The 17,421-nt window shown below is 40.1% G+C and overlaps 1 protein-coding gene across 1 annotated transcript in view; it reads left to right on the top strand.

Moving 5' to 3' along the window:
* LOC111075657 (cyclin-dependent kinase 5 activator 1) overlaps positions 1 to 16,022 on the top strand; it is a 51,300-nt gene extending 35,278 nt beyond the window's left edge. The window contains exon 5 of the mRNA XM_022369095.2: positions 15,814 to 16,022. Within this exon, the coding sequence (XP_022224787.1) occupies positions 15,814 to 15,958 (145 nt within the window). The 3' untranslated portion in view covers positions 15,959 to 16,022. The remainder of the gene's footprint in view (positions 1 to 15,813) is intronic.
* The last annotated feature ends 1,399 nt before the right edge of the window (positions 16,023 to 17,421 follow it).

Below are 17,421 nucleotides of genomic sequence, written 5' to 3'. Positions count from 1 at the left end.
AGCAACTAATGGAAATGGAAAAGCCTGGGAGAATCAGTTTTACGCACAGGAATTCCAGGTCTTGTTGTACCTGGACCATGAAATGATCCGACGTGAAGTTTGAGTCCACTGCAATGAGGACCCCACCTCCACGTCGAGACGAACGGTCATTTCTAAATTGTGTACTGACCTGCCAAAACTTCGGAACTAAGGATGTCCGGCTTTAGCCAGGTCTCGGTAAACACAATAAAGTGGGACGAGAATGCGAGACTCTCAAGAAAAACAGTGCTGAGCTTACTACGCAAGCCTCTAGCATGCTCAAAGTTAACTAAAAGAGAGGAATTTAGTTTTTTGGATGGGTAGAAGTAGAGGTGGAAGATGAGGGTGGAGATGGAGCACTGGTCTGACTACTAGGAAGAGTTATGGGGGGCCTATTCTTTTTCTTAGCTTTAAACTCTTTGACTACCAAATACTCCGTCCAAAAATTGGCGGAACAAATGGTGTCAAATTGTGTCGGGGAAACGCTTATCTTAAAGGAAGATATCTCCCTGGCGTAAGAAAAGTTAAATTTTTCCACCTTTAACCCGACGGCTTTTATTTTGCTTTGTATAAAAGCGGTTACATCATTGGATGTGAGGTCAGGGGCTAGCCGCGTGACAAAAACTTGTCGCTTTGGTGGGACTTCCACCAGTGGTTTTGGCACCACAGGCCTAATACCTGTGATGCCAGTATCCGATAGTCCTGGACATCTATAAGCTGGTGGAAGCGAAACTGATGGGATAGTTAAGGAGTTGGGTGCGGACTCGACGAAACGGACGCTACAGACATGTCTAACAGCATACTCTCCGAAGTGACGCATTCGGCTCCCGAATCTGCATCACCAGCAGACATCGTTGCCCTTAGAGTAGCAAACGTAATCAACTGCTGCACTAAGGGAGTGGTCGGAGTATCGGCACTTGCAAGTCCAGCGGAGTAGACTTCTTGCGCCTCGGAGACTCAGCCAGCAGCTGTAAGCTGCTGAACTGAGTGTTCATGGCCAAGAGCCGATCATATTGCTGTTTAAAGCCTACGATCAGCTCTTTGAAGCCACTCCGCGTCTGCCTCATGAGCAAACGCATGTCGCATGGCATCTCCTACACGGCACGAGATCCCCACACATTTTGCGTGCACTACGCTTTCGCAAAGCCAGCAAGGGATATTGGGCTGGTCATGGGTGATCTGCTTTTTGCAGGTTTTTTTGGCGCAGACGACAGCAAATTCCATAATAATGTCTTTTATTTTTTTACTTAGAGGAAAAAAAAGTTCAAAACAAATAGCAATCAAACCAATGTGCAGAGCAGATGCTTAGAATAATGCTTAAAGCGAAATCGGTAAAAATAAGATGAGAGAGGAGAGTGGTTGCAGCAATAGCTTTTAAGTGAGACCGTTACTGCACAGAAAGTTACAATAGCAAGAGAGAAAGAACAGTTATTGAGAGCGTTCGACGGCAAAAGCTACGACAAAGAGCGGCTAAATGTAATGAGAGGGCGTACTTACGAAACGCAACAACACAAACACACGACTAACCGACGCACAAAATTAATTAAAAAAAGTTGTGTTTTTACATAATTATTAGGCCAACACCAATCAGAGAAGAGACAAAACCGGTATTTGCTGGACGAATCGCATACACACAAAGATGTTTGCATGTTTTCGGTATGCTGGTACATAGCACAAACTGTGTATGCATAAAAGAATTGGTTTCCTATGCTGAGGGCAATTACAAAACCAAAAGGGCTCGGAGGGCAATGGGCCTGGGCATCGGTACTCTACGTCATTCTTCCTCCGACTTCCATGGCAGCCCAGAGGCATTTAACTCCTTTGTGAGCTCCTTCCAAGCAGCCGCCACTGCCCCTATATCGCCCCAAGTGAAGCCCTTGGCAATTTCCTCATTGTTTTGCATGAATTTTAGGAAAATCTCGACCTGCTCTGGTGTTCTGTGCTTTCCTCTATAATTTATAATCAATCCAAAAACCACAAAAGATTACTTAAATTTTCTTTTTCAGCTTTATTCGACCTATTTTTATACCCGTACTCAAAAAAGAGCTAAGGGGTATTTTGTACTTATGGTAAAAGTGGATGTGTGTAACGCAGACCCCATTAAGTATATATATTCTTGATCAGCATCAATAGCCGAGTCGGTATAGCCATGTCCGTCTGACCGTATTGATGAGCGCGTAGGTCTCAGAGACTATAAGAGCTAGAGAAACTAAATTTGGTTTCCAGACTCATGAGATATCACACTGCTACAAGTGTATTTCACAATTTCGCCCCGCCCCTTTCCGCCGCCACAAAGAACGAAAATCTGTGAAAAAGATGCGATAAAATTAAAAACGCAGTATAGTAGAGAATGACCATTTCTACCAGATTGCCGAATCTGAATCAGATCGAATCATAATTATAGCCAAAATGAAGAAATTAATTTTCAGTTGCTTCCCCCACCACCTCCAGAAAGAGACCCGCTACTCATTCTCTTTCTCGCTCGCACACTCTGCCTCGTTATGTTCACGTGCGCCCGCTGGCGGAGAAGATGTTGAATATAAATGGTACATGTAGAATCTACATTTTATATTTATAATATACATTGATGCTGATGTAGATAAGAAATGTAGCAAAAACATATATATGTAAAATTTTGTTTATTCTACATAAATCATAAACTCAAAAATGTACATTTTATATGCAAAACATACATGGATGCTGATGTAGATAACAAATGTAGCAAAAAAATGTAAATGTAAAATTTTTTTAAATTCTACATAAATCATAAGCTCAAAAATTTATATACTGACTAATTGCGGGTATAAGTAGAGTCGCGTCCACAGAAGCGACTCACACGTTCCTTCTCGATAACGATAACACACTTGGCGTTGCCACCTAATATAAATAATTGGAGCGACAGAATCTGCATTAATTACGCACTTATTTTGCCACGGCTGGAAACTTAAATGATGGAAACTTGAGTTATCTTTTTATACCCGTACTCAAAAAAGAGTTAAGGCGTATTGTTTAGAGGAGGATACCAAATGTATCACCTTTATTTACAAGAAAACGTCACGAACAGATTAATGTACATATATGTTTTTTTATTGATAATAGGCGGTCGATTAGGCGACGATGTGTCAAGTACGAGTGCTACGTCAAGACTCTGCTAAGGGCAGGCGGACCGAATTGCCCGTGCCCTAATACAAGCGAGAGAAAGATAGCTCAAGAGAGCGACAGCAAAGGCGAAAGAAAGAAGAAAGCTAGATGCATATATAAACCGCGACTCGTGTTTATATATGCGACGAAAGAAAAGTGCGAGAGATTGCAAAGGCATGCAAGTGCTAGACCAGATCATGACCATTGCGAAGGCATGTTAGGGCAGACGGATCATTGATCAGCATCAATAGCAGAGTCGATAGAGCCATGTCTGTCTGTCCGTCTGTCCGTCCGTCCGTCTTGTTTGTCAGCTGGATCTCAGAGACTAAGAAAGCTAGAGCAACCAAAAGTTGTTTCCAGACTCATGTGATATCACACTGCTACAAGTGTATTTCAGAATTTCGCTCCACCCCCTTCCGTCACACTAAGACGAAAATCTGTGGAAAACACAATTTTAAAGGTACGATAAAACTAAAGACGCAGTATCGTAGAGAATGACCATATCTACCAGATTGCCGAATCTGAATCAGATCGGATGATAATTATAGCCAAGCACTCCCATGGCCTTATTGACCATGGTAGAAATGTTTACAGAAAACTTAACTGGGGGTCTAGTTTAACATTAAGATCATCAGCCAAGGTAATTCTGTCAAGAGTACAATCGCAGAGGTTTTAAGGAGCCTACAATGGGCTGGAGCGATGAATTGTCATTACTTTGCACTTCGAGCCATTAAGTTATAACATATTTGCGCAACACCATGACTGAAAGTCATATCAAAAATCAATCTGAAAAGATTGGGCGGTAGCCCTAAAAGGTCAAGTTTTTGTGATAGAAGGGATTGGTTTACATAGTCGAATGCTCTACTGAAATCAGAGTTAAGAACATACGTCTGCAACTTATATTAAAAGCCTTTAATTATAAAAGATGTAAGCTCTAATAAATTTGTGTTTATTGATTGTCGCCTTTTAAATCCGCGCTGAGCTGGAGATATAAATGAGGCTTAACTACTCGAAGATCATGAAGCAGTGAGATTCATTTAACACTGGGCTAAAAACCCGTTCGCCCTTGGTAAACTGTATGGATACGGCTGCCATTGTAGCTTTTACAAGAACAGGTTGTTTGAAAAATTGGGCAAAAATATTGGCAATTGCCTGATAATTTTTTGCCGAAGAATTAAAAAATGATAGCAAGGATGTGCGGAAGTTCTACGCCTACTGTTTACGTAGCTGTAAAACTGTTAAGTGTCCTGAGTAAAGCTATTCTGCATCGAGATAGGTAGTTTTTATAGCATTGAGCGTTAAGCGGAGAAATTTGACCGTCTTGATTTTAAGTTTTTTAGACTGGATAATTCTTTGGTAAAACTACCCAATTCTAACTGGACAAGAAAGTGGGACACAAGAATCAAAAAGTGTGTCAAGTACATTGAAAAAAATGTTTGTTCCTTTCATAACGTCAGTGCACAAGTACAGAGCGGACTAATCAAAATCCGTAATGAGGTTATTAAGCTTCGTAAAATGGGCTTTACGAAAGCAGCGGACACTTTTAGATAGCCTACCCGTTCGATCCAATACAAAAGGCCCAATATCGATCGACACTTTGTGAGGACCTCAGGCTGGGATATGCATCAATCTGTCCACGGTTCCTGAAGCCCAAGATATTTGTAATTCACGAGGACTTTATTGGGAAAACCAGAAACTTTGCCAGCAACTGTAATAACAGTTAGCGAAGTTACAACCCTTTTTGGTTCTGTAGTTCGTGTAGTTATTTCTTGACTCCTGTTGGACTGCCGACTTGCGTGTTTGTTATTTGCCTTGACGGCTATGGCTGATGGACTGCCGATCGACTGCCGATTGACTGCGGCGTGTTATTTCTGATGGACTCCCGATCGACTGCCGTTTGACTTGAAAGCGAACTGCCGATTTGCGAACTTGAAAATGAACTTGAAAGCGAACTCCCGATTTGCGAACTGATTTAGTACAGGGATAACGCAGATATATATAGCGTTTTCCCTTTCTTGATAGGGCAAGTGCTGCTACGTATGGGACATTGTTCCGAGCTGGGCTAGGGTTTCGCTTTAGCGTGTTGATTGGCACTTTTCCATGCTATTGGATGTATTTTGGTGCGTGGGGTGATCGCATTTCCTTGACGTTCGATGGCCCGTGTGCCGAGTCTTCGGTTTTCCTGTCTGCCGGCCGCTCGTGTGCTGAGGTTGGTAGTTATTTTTCTTTATTTTGTCTCTTGCTGTTCCCATTTTCGTGGATTTTGGTGGCGCGCGTGCTGAGTTTTCATTTTGTTGGGTGTTGACCTCGTCATTTGAGAGCTTTGTTTACTTGGTTTTGCTGTAGTGGGGGTTGGTTATATAATCTTGACCAGCGCCTTTCCGTCGATTGGTCGCGCGTGTGATGAGTTCTCGCTTTTCTTTCTTTCTTCGGTGGACGTCTTTATGTCTTTCGACCTGTGCTGCGTCTTTGATTTTTGTTGTTGTTGATATCTTCACCTGAGAGTAGCGTTGCCTCGACGGCTTATGACGAACCATGGGACCCATGGTTCGTTACAACTTCGAATGTAGGATGGTAGCAGTCTTTAGGTGCAGTGAGCGGAAGGGCTCGGGTTAGAAACTCTATGGACGGATCCCAGATAAATCACAGATCAAGCAATCGACCCAAAGAATTTTTCACATGGTTGACTTGACAGGGAAAGGTCTCGCAAGCCCTTCCGACCAAAGCGACAAGTTAGTCCAAAAAACTAACTTCCTTTCTTTAAGTTACCTACCTGAATGCTAGCAAGCTCAGTACTCTCTTTTTGAAGAGTTTCGCATTTTCGTCCCACGTTATTGTGGGACTGGTTAAAGCCGGACATCCTTAGTTCCGAAGTTTTTTGGCAGGTCTGTACACAATTTTTAGAAATGACCATTCGTCTCGACGTGGAGGTGGGGTCCTCATTGCAGTGGTACAACAAGACCTGGAATTCCTGTGCGTAAAACTGATTCTCCCAGGCTTTTCCATTTCCATTACTTGCTCGTATATTCCACCTTCCTCGGATATCTTAATATGCGAGAATCACCTGTCCGCTTTAAAAACGGTTTCTTCCTCGCTATCAGATAAAGCCATATGATAATTCTTGGTGATTTCAATTTTCCAGGTACTGTTTGGTCTTCGGTAAACGAGTCAATCTATCTATTTACACTACCCGACACGATTTTTTCTCAAGGAACAAAACCAACTTTTTCTTAAAGATTTGGGGCTTAGAAATGGTTTGATGATATTTTTTTTTCTATGGCAGAACTTTTTTTTGAAGAATTTTTGAAGTCTGGTTTTTTTTTTTTTGCTTTTTTCAGAGGTAGCGCTTGTTTTTTTTACATAACTCTAGTAACTTACGTATGGTAGTAAAGAACTTTGCTATTTTGAAAAGATAATTAAAACAGCTAGAAGTTAAGTTCAAACACTTTGTGATTTCAGCTTACCGTCTGGGAAATATAAAGCATTGAAATGCAAAAATGATGATTTTTGTGTGGTATTTTTTACGAAATTTTGACTTTAAAAACTCAGGAAAAGTCGAAAAAAAATTATATCCTTTGTCCTCTACTTTTTTCTCTGTATAGGTGCATTAATTTGGCGTCGTTTAAGGTGTATCGGTATTAAAATCTTTGGAGAGACTTTGGAGCTAAAATTCGTTAACCAAACCTAAAAAAAGGAAAAAATTTAACAAAAAATACCTTTTGGAAGGTTGCGGGCCCAACTGCCAATTGGGAACAAAGCAAACGAAAAAGGGTTGTACACTAGGTACCTGATCGCGGTCTTTTGGTATGAAATGTTGTTGACAGTTACTTTTTTCGTTCTACCCAATCTGAGGTAAGATATCTGTTCAGGTCAAATGTTTCCTTTATATTCTCTGATGATTATGTTAATATCGTCCAAGAGCTAATTAAGAAATATAAAAAAAATCGGGCAAATATGTCACTAAAAGTCCATTTCCTGCACTCCCACTTGGACTTTTTTCCGACAAACCTAGGCGACGTTAGTGATGAACACGGAGAGAGATTTCATCAACAATTTAAATCTATGGAACAACGTTAAAAAGGTTTTTGGAATGAGAACATGATGGGCGACTATGTGTGGAATCTCATAAGAGAATCTGGTTCGAATACAAAAGGAAGACAGCCAGAAACTTAAATTATTTTAAAAAATGTTAACAAGCATTAGCAAACCAAATGTATCACTTATGTTTAAAAACTTGTAACAATATAACACCAAATAAAAAAGTTAATATATAATTAGAATTGACTGAAAAGACTAAAAATTATTTCTACTTTGGTTTTATTGAAATATGATAAGGTAGACGCGACGAGATCCAATTTGTAGACCTGCACTTGTAAGACTTTTTCGACTTTTCCTGAGTTTTTAAAGTAAAAATTTCGTAAAAAATACCACACAAAACTCATCATTTTTGCATTTCAATGCTTTATATTTCCCGGCCGGTAAGCTGAAATCACAAAGTGTTTGGTCTTAACTTCTAGGTGTTTTAAGCTGGTTCTTTACAACCAGACGTAAGATAAAATACCAGACTTCAAAAATTCTTAAAAAAAAAGTTCTGCCATTGAAAAAAAACCATAATTCTTTAAAAAATTTTAAAGCCCCATATCTATCGGGTATCTATTCGATTTTGTCGGGTAGTGTTATCAATGATCTGCCTTCAGTATTAACAAACTCTCGAGTACTCATATATGGGGATGATGTTAAGCTCTGTGTCCAGTATAAGGACATTTCATTACACTGTCGCTTGCCATCCGATCTCAATAACTCTCAGTCATGGTGTTGTGCAAATATGTTACACCTTAATGCCTCGAAATTCAAAGTAATGACATTTCATCGCTGCAGCCCCTTTTTTGCTCCTTATAGCCTCTGCGATGGTTCTCTTGAGAGAATTTCCTTGGTTAATGATCTTGGTGTTAAACTAGACCCAAAGTTTAAGTTTTCTGAACACATTTCTACCATGGTTAATATGGCCATGGGCGTGCTTGGGTTTATAGAAAGGTGGTCAAAGGAGTTTGATGACCCCTATATAACGAAGACTTTCTATATGTCGCTTGTTCGTCCGATTTTAGAGTACGGCTCTTGTGTATGGTGCCCCCAGTACAAAGTACACCAGGACCGTTTAGAATTAGTCCAGAAAAACTATTTACTTTTTGCTCTGCGTGGCCTGAACTGGGATGCAGGTGTGAGACTGTCATCTTAACCCCGTAGATTGCTTTTAATAAACTTTCTTACTTTAGTAAGTCGTAGAAAAAAGCTTGGTGTGATTTTTATGCACAATCTTATCAAGGGCCTGGACTTGTTGAGCCGCAAAAACTTTACGATTTCTATTAGATCTACTAGCAACTTTATTCCTTTGTTCCTTCCACTTTGTGGATAAAATTATTCCTTGCATGAACCGTTCGCTCACCTTATAATATCCACCACTAATTCCCTTCCTCTTCTTAAATCACTAATACTAATACCTAATTAGTACTATTTCTTAGCTATTATTGCATGTTTAGCACTAATTTTCCTCGAATATTAATCTAACCCCTATTTTTCCTACATGTTCGCGATCGGTTTGGTAACATGCAGTCGGTTGGGCAGGAGGAGGGGCTGCGTTTCTGCCTGGGTTCCGCGCGTAACAGGCTCAGGCTTGGACAAGGTATCTCTGTTTGGGCAACGTGACTTGAAGTCACTGCAGTGTTGTATTGAGCGCTTGAATTGCTCCCATATCTCTCTTCAGTTTGAGCAAAGTGCCGATAGTGCCCGATATAGTACTTTGTGAATGGAGTAAGGTGTGTTACGGTCGTAAGCTCTCCTCTGCTCAGTTCCAATTCCTCGCAACGATCATCCAAGAACTTAAACAAGGCGTCGAGAGTGGGTGAGTCTTTGTTCATACTGCGTTCAATCCACCTGCGCCTCGTGTAAGCGTCTAGTTTCTCCAATGCCAGATAGATGATCCAACAGTCGCGTCACGTTGGGTTTAAAGCATCCACACCACGAACAATTTCATTTGCACCGTCGGATACCTTACGCAAAACCGCCGCATCAATTTTAGTAGTTTTTGGCAAGCTCATAAATTGTTGCAAAAACGTATTTACAATATGCCTCGGCCGACTATACCTTTCCCTTAGACGCTCCCATGCAGTGTTGTAAGCAGTGTCAGTAATTGCCAAATGACGTTGGCCAAGTTGGCAGCTTCATCGATGAATAGTGTTTTCAAATGATGGAACTTCAGTGTGTTCCTCAAATGCTGCATGCTATGAATTGTACTTTCATAGATATCCTGAAAGGCTGTCCACTCTGTGTAGTTTCCAGCGAACCGCTTGATTTGAATTTTAGAAAATTCGCTTTGCATTGATGGTGCCGTACCAACTGCAGAATTCCAATTCGCCGTACATCTAACTTCGCCGTCCCCATAAGCATGCACGGACAATTTCGTTGTGTTCTGGTTTGAAGCTAACTGCTCGAACAGCTGTTGTTGTTTTAGCAGACTGAGTACTGCGTCGTTTTGTTGATGAAAGCCATTGCTGCCATCCCCGATGTTTGTTGTAGTTATAGTTGCTCCTCTCCAAAAGCATAGCATGTGCCTTTAGATATTTTTCCTCGTAGAGAATATTGTCTTCCTCTGGATTCACATACCCATCGACTTGTTCGAGAAGGGCTATGGAATCCCCAAGTTGTGAGACCTCCTTCCAAGCAGTTTGGAGCAGCTCTATCCGTGATGTGACCTCTACCGCTAAAGTTGGTTCAGCCCGATCAACCCAAGCCAAAGCTCGTGTTCTAATGGCCTTAAATCTGCCACTGCTCTTTACAAATGCCCTTACTTGTTCCATTGTTAACAATTACACTACTCGACACGAGTTTTCCTCAAGGAACAAAACCAACTTTTTCTTAAAGATTTGGGGCTTAGAAATGGTTTGATGATTGATTGTAGGCGGGTGGATGTTGGAGGTTCCCAAAGACCGTATTCACAAATATAAGTAGTAGTACTGGTAGTTGGAGTCGAAGTAGCGAGAAAAGCCGGAATCGCCGATAATATAGCGTTGGCGAAAAGGAACCAGACACATAACTGGATAGCACTGGATGAACATATATGTATAAAAGAATATATATACATGTATCGCGGAACTCGGACTTCGCGGGGAATAAAACAAATCGCACTAGGAATCGATTTGGGAAGACGCAATCGTACTTATCTTCGGAATGTAATCCACCGATGCTTGCTGATTGGACTCCTCCTTATAGGGAAGGCGAAGATCCGGCTCGAAGGACCAATGATTGTAGGAGGGTGGATGTTGGAGGTTCCCAAAAACCGTATTCCCAAATAAAAGTAGTCGGGGGCGTCAATTACATGTTTGCGTATATTTTCGGGTAATTGATACAGCTGGGGGTTGATGTGCGCTTGTAATCGGTTCGCAGTTGAAGAGAGACTCCCGCTATGTATTTTGGGCAGCATAATGATAGCGCCAGTGCTACGTCTGCTTTAAAAAAAAACCAGATTTCAAAAACTGCTTAAAAAAAAGTTCTGACATAGAAAAAAAAAATTTGTATCAAACCATTTCTAAACCTAAGCTAACCTAACCTAAACATTTAAGAAAAAGTTGGTTTTGTTCCTTGAGGATAACTCGAGTCGAGTAGTGTAATCAGCCCACTAATAACAACAAAAACTTGCAGATCAAAAATCAAAATTTTGCGCTAAAAAGTTATGATTGTGCAAAAAGGTAAAAATATACATAGAATCCGTAAATAAAATACATTAAACTGATTGTTTTATTATTATTCGACATTTTTGTGACCCCTGGGGCCATTAAGATACTGCTGGAGAAGAACTTCTATGGTTTTTATGGTTTAAAGAAGAACTCCCACAAACTCTACAACGAAATGTCTGAAAACAATAAATAAATAAGAGAATCAATTCCGTTTCGTCCATTTTCTTGTCGTCTTTCATAATTCTGTTGATTTCCCAAAATTTGGTACTTTCCTTGTACCCAAATCAGCTGTTCTCACGACGCACGTCTGACAATGTGAACGCCTTTTCTGCTTCATTGCGTCTATTCCGATATCGATAGGAAACGCACCCAGTATGAAAAGACTATTAGACTTTAGTTTTTGGAAATAACTCAGTAGGAGACATACCAATTTTATACAGGGTACTGGAAGAGTTTAGGGATAAAAATTTGAACAATTTAGTTTTCAGTTTATGTTTGTATAAGTGAAAATTTATTTTCTTATATTAAAATTTATTTAATAAGTTTATTTATAATGGCACCCAAACTTTACCTCATCAAAAATTCATGTTAAACTTCATATAAAACGAGAAGGAACGTGCGAGTCGCTTCTGGGGACGCGACTCTACTTATACCCGTACTCAGTCAGTATATACATTTTTGTGCATATAACTTTGTAGAATTACAAAAAAAAATTTTAAATTTAAAATTTTTTTGCTACATCTGTTATCTACATCTACATATATTATGTATATTTTACATCTAACATGTAGATTATACATGTACCATTTAGAATCTACATCTCCTCCGCTAGGGGTTGCTCGCGCACTGATCGCGGCGAGTGTGCGAGCGAGAAGGAAAACGAGAAGGAACGTGCGAGTCGCTTCTGGGGACGCGACTCTACTTATACCCGTACTCAGTCAGCATATACATTTTTGAGCATATGATATGATAGAATTTTAGAATTAAAAAAAAAAAATTTTAAATTTTTTTGCTACATCTGTTATCTACATCTACATATATTATGTATATTTTACATCTAACATGTAGACTATACATGTACCATTTATAATCTACATCTCCTCCGCCAGGGGTTGCTCGCGCACTGAACGCGGCAGAGTGTGCGAGCGAGAAGGAAAATGATTTGCGTTGTCGTGGCTTGGCAGGAGGGGGCAGGGAAAGCAACAGAAAATTAATTTCTTAATTTTGGCTATAATTTTGATCCGATCTGATTCAGATTCGGCAATCTGGTAGATATGGGTATTCTCTACGATACTGCGTTTTTAGTTTTATCGTATCTTTAAAAATTTGCCTGCCACAGATTTTCGTCCTTTGTGGTGGCGGAAGGGGGCGGGGCGAAATTTTGAAATACACTTGTAGCAGTGGGATATAACATGAGTCTGGAAACCAAATTTGGTTGCCCTAGCTCCCATAGTCTCTGAGATCTAGGCGCTCATCGAGACAGACAGACATGGCTATATCGACTCGGCTATTGATGCTGATCAAGAATATATATACTTTATGGGGTCGGAAACGTTTCCTTCTCTGCGTTATACACATCCACTTTTACCACAAATCTAATATACCCCTTAACTCTTTTTTGAGTACGGGTATAAAAACTTTCGCAGGAATTTTTTGTTTACACAATTTGAATCGATAGTTGCCTATCGGGACCGTGTGTGGACTGAGAGAACAGCTGATACCCAGCTCAGGAATATATACTTTACAATTCTTACTGAAGTGAATGGTGCAAGATGTAGGCAAAAACTGTGCGCAAAACCTAAAATAGAGATGAAAATTCCTCCTTTTTGTCTTTCAACAATATATGCCACCAACACAATCACAAACGATGGCATATTTAACCAAAATATTTAAATTTCCAAACCAAACAAAAATTTTGTTCAAGACAAATATCGCAAAACAATTTGGGAATAAAACACTATCTATAGAAAAAGTAACGAAAACTGGAACGCACACATTTTCCATTTGTACGAATTGTTCCAATATCGAAAACGCAAAAGTTTACCAAAACCGGAGCCTGGCGGATAAATTAACTTTTCAAAAATGTATCCTAGATTTATAAAGGTTTTTTTGAATTGCTCTTTGAATATTGCATTGCCTTTGTTTAAAAGTGCGTTTTGTTCTTCCGAGCTGTTCGGCCTCTAGATCGATATATGTAACTGACGCAACCTCGTACGACTATACATATATATTGATGAGCAGCAAACAGCCGAATCGATAGACTGTTGGAAATTGTTTCTTGTTACATACATACTTACATTTACGCAAATAGACCTGAGGAGACTGACTACCTTTGAGCCATGAAAAGTTTAGAATCGGAACTGTTTACTTGTTCTCGTGCCGGTCTTGTACGAGACCCGCGTCATTAAGGATTCGCTGGTACGCAGCAACGGTTTAATAGATACTGGAACGCGAACCGATAGCCGAACAGAAGATTAAAGTATGTTCCGGGTGAAAAGCTGGGCACCCTGCAACGTGGCCAATTCGTGAATATATATATGAATGGGGGCCTATGCCTAAGTATAAATACCTGTGTTTCATATTTCCTGTCTTTTCAGCTTATTAAGCTCTCCACTTAAATTTCCTAGAAGTTAAAGTTTATAATTACGCTCGCTCCTTTTCGCCCTGTAAGTAACACCATTGTGTGCTCATTTCTTCTCGAAGGAGTTGTGGCAAGTCCCTTAATATTGACCCTTGATTACACTACCCGACACGATTTCACTGCTTCGAGCCAGATACACATTTTAAAGATTTGGGGCTTTAAACATGCTTAGTGATAATTTTTATACCCGTTTTCAAAAAAGAGTTAAGGGGTATATTAGATATTAGATTCGTGGTAAAAGTGGATGTGTGTAACGCAGCGAAGGAAACGTTTCCGACCCCATAAAGTATATATATTCTTGATTAGCATAACCGTCGATAGAGCACTCTGTCTGTCCGTCTGTCCCTCTGACCGTCTGGTCCGTCTTGTTTGACGCCTGGATCGACAAGAGCTAGGACAACCAAATTTGGTTTCCAGACTCATATCACACTATAAGCATTGCAAAATTTCGCCCCGCCCCCTTCCGCCCCCCACAAGGACGAAAATCTGTGGCAGGCACAATTTTAAAGATACGATAAAACTAAAAACGTTGTATGTAGGAAATGACCATACACCAGACTGCCGAATTGAATCAGATCGGATTATATTTATAGCCAGAATGAAGAAATTAATTTTCAGTTTCTTCCCCTGCCCACTCCTGCCAACGACAACGCAACTCATTTTCCTTCTCTCTCGCACACTCTGCCGCGTTCAGTGCACGACGAGGATTCCCCCTAGCGGAGGAGATGTAGAGACTGTACATCTAATCTACAGTTAATGTAAAATATACATTGTAGATGTAGATAGCAGATGTAGCAAAAAAATTAAGATGTAAATAAATTTTTTAAATTCTAAAATTCTAAAAAATCGTATGCTCAAAAATGTATATACTGAGTACGGGTATAGGGCAGAGTCGCCCCCAGAAGCGACTCACCATTCCTTCTCGTTTTTCATTAAAACAATATGTAAGATACTTTAGTTTTGTAAAAAAATAGGCTACCTCTGAAAAAAGCATTAAAAAAATACCTGACTTCAAAAATTCTTAAGAAAAAAGTTCTGCCTTAAAAAAACCATAATTCCTTAAAAAAAATTTAATGCTCCCAATCTATAAAAAACGAGAAGGAACGTGAGTCGCTTCTAAAGACGACTATTCTATACCCGTACTCAGTCAGTATTTACATTTTTGAACATAAGATATTTTAGAGTTTTAGCATTAAAAAAAAAAATTTTACATTTTACATTTTTTTGCTACATCTGTTATCTTCTACATATATTATGTATATTCTACATCTAACATGTAGATTATACATGTACCATTCAGATTCTACATCCTCCGCTAGGGGTTGCGCGCTGAACGCGGCACAGTGTGCGAGCGAGATGGAAAATGAGTTGTGTTGTCGTCGTCTGGAGTGGGCAGGGGAAGCATCTGAAAATTTCTTCATTCTGACTATAATTATGATCCGATCTGATTCAGATTCGGCTGTCTGGTATATATGATCATTCTCTACGATAATGCGTTTTTAGTTTTATCGTATCTTTAAAAATGTGCCTGGCACAGATTTTCGTTCTTTATGGCGGCGGAAGGGGGCGGGTCGAAATTTTGAAATACACTTGTAGCAGTGGGATATCACATGAGTCTGGAAACAAAATTTGGTTGCCCTAGCTCTTATAGTCTCTGAGATCTAGGCGCTCAACAAGACAGACAGACGGACAGACGGTCAGACGGACAGACGGACAGACAGACATGGCTCTATCGACTCGGCTATTGATGCTGATCAAGAATATATATACTTTATGGGGTCGGAAACGTTTCCTTCTCTGCGTTACACACATCCACTTTTACCACAAATCTAATATACCCCTTAACTCTTTTTGAGTACGGGTATAAAAAAAGTTGGTTTGGTTCGAAGCGGAAAAGCGTGTTTTTATAAAAATAAGACCGTAGGATAAGCAGTTTTTTCTTTAGGCATAAGAGCCAAGAGTTAAGATAAAAAATCTCAAGTGAGTAAACCCACACAGCGTTATTATTTGTCTGTGGGGCAACATCATAAATTCGTTGCACTGATCCCACACGCCACTGGACGCACTTGAGTATCGTGTATAGAAGTATAAAAATTCAAGCCGAAGCTAACCTATTGGATATTAAGTATACAGGGGTAAAACCGCTGTACGTTCAATGTATTAGATTGTATACTTGTACATGTGGGTTTTTTTCACAGGTCAAACTTTTTGGGCTGTGATACTTAAAACTTTATAAATACTGAAATAATAATACTTTTCTTGTATTGGCCATTTTAATTTCAGGTGTCTAGTAATTGTGAATAAATTAAGCGATAAAATGCTAAAAATAAATGCAGAGCCTGGGTTTTTTACGGAAGTTTTCACTGAACTGAAGTCTTGTGGTCAATATCATCCCACTATAAAAAAATCTTCTTTTGGAGGAGCCTGACGGATGGATGACAGAGAGGATATTGTAAACCTCTCATTATCTGCGCATCGGCAGAGCTTTACGGATGAAAATGATGCAAAAATACCGTTAACCACTAAATATTTTATAAATCATTAGACAATTTCATTATGTCATTTCACAATCGTTTAAATAAAATTATAAAGGATAGTGTTTAAATAAAACTACTTTTAGTTCAGGATATTGAATTATTTTCAATTGTGTTCAGCAACGTGTTTTCAAGGGAAAAAATACTCATAATGGCTTACAGAAATTTTATTTGCAGCCAGTGGCGTTGCTACGTAGGGGCAAGACGGTGTTCCACACCGGGGCCCTCGAGCTTAGGCGGTCCCCAAGCTCAGGGGCCTCAGACTCTGACCAGCTAATCACCAAAAAATCTATCACTCGACACTTCTGTTTGAAATGCAAGCACGAATTTGGCATGTATAATTAGGCGTCGCTTAATATATTCATATAATTCTATGGAGAAAAGTTCCAACCAATTTTAGCTCAGCCGTTTCCCCATAGAATTTAATAAACAATATTTAAGATATTTTGTTTTATAAATTTCTTGGACTTTTCCTGAGTTTTTCAAGTCGGAATTTTGAAACAAAACACCGCAAAAATAATAATCAATTTGGAATTTTGTAAGGGAATGCCCTTACAAATTACGGATGTACATAGTGTAAATATAGGGAGGAGTAGGAAGGACCTCAGGAGTTTATTTTTTTTAATTTTATTAGTTTTTTATTATTTTTTCCATAGTTAGTAAGTATATATTTTATCTTAGCGTGAAGTTGTCATTTTTCTTTACCTAGTTATAAGTGCTGTAAATAGGGAATAATAGTGGCAGAGGACGAGCGGGGGAAAGACCAGCGTAAATGTATGGGGAAACCGTGACCGGGGAGCGATCACAAGATTGCAGCCAGTTGCCATCTCCAGCAGAGCGGTCAAAGCAACAGCAGAGAGGAGCAGAGTGCGGGCAAAGCAACAGCAGAGAGCAACCGAAGCAACATCAGAGAGCGACCGAAGCGACCACAGAACCAAACCAAGAACAACAGGGCGGCAGCCGAGCGCGGGCAGAGAAGCAACGGCGAGACGGCGAATCTCGGCAGAGGGTGGACTCACCCCCACACATGAAAAAGAGGGAGACAGCGTGATCCCGATGGACGATCGGAATCGCTGCCTGGGAAAGAAGTGTTCGAACACGCGTCGAAAGTGTGGCTAAGCAGTTAAGTGGAGATCATAAAAAGTACAAGACGTGTTCGCGGAAGAAAATAAAAACGGATTATTGCTGCGACACGTGCCCCGCCACTGTAGTGACCGTACCTACCTCCCTCCCCACGACTACGAGGAGAAAACAGCACTGATCCACAAGAGAACAACCAAACGAGCCGCAAGAGAGGGTAAGCTGGCCTCCCTTAAGTGAGTAGGGGAACGAATAGCGGTGCGATAGGGTGGGAGTA

This window comes from Drosophila obscura, unplaced genomic scaffold (genome assembly GCF_018151105.1).
Source record: "Drosophila obscura isolate BZ-5 IFL unplaced genomic scaffold, ASM1815110v1 contig_193, whole genome shotgun sequence".
Taxonomy (NCBI): domain Eukaryota; kingdom Metazoa; phylum Arthropoda; class Insecta; order Diptera; family Drosophilidae; genus Drosophila; species Drosophila obscura.
This window is presented reverse-complemented; position numbering and strand designations above follow the sequence as displayed.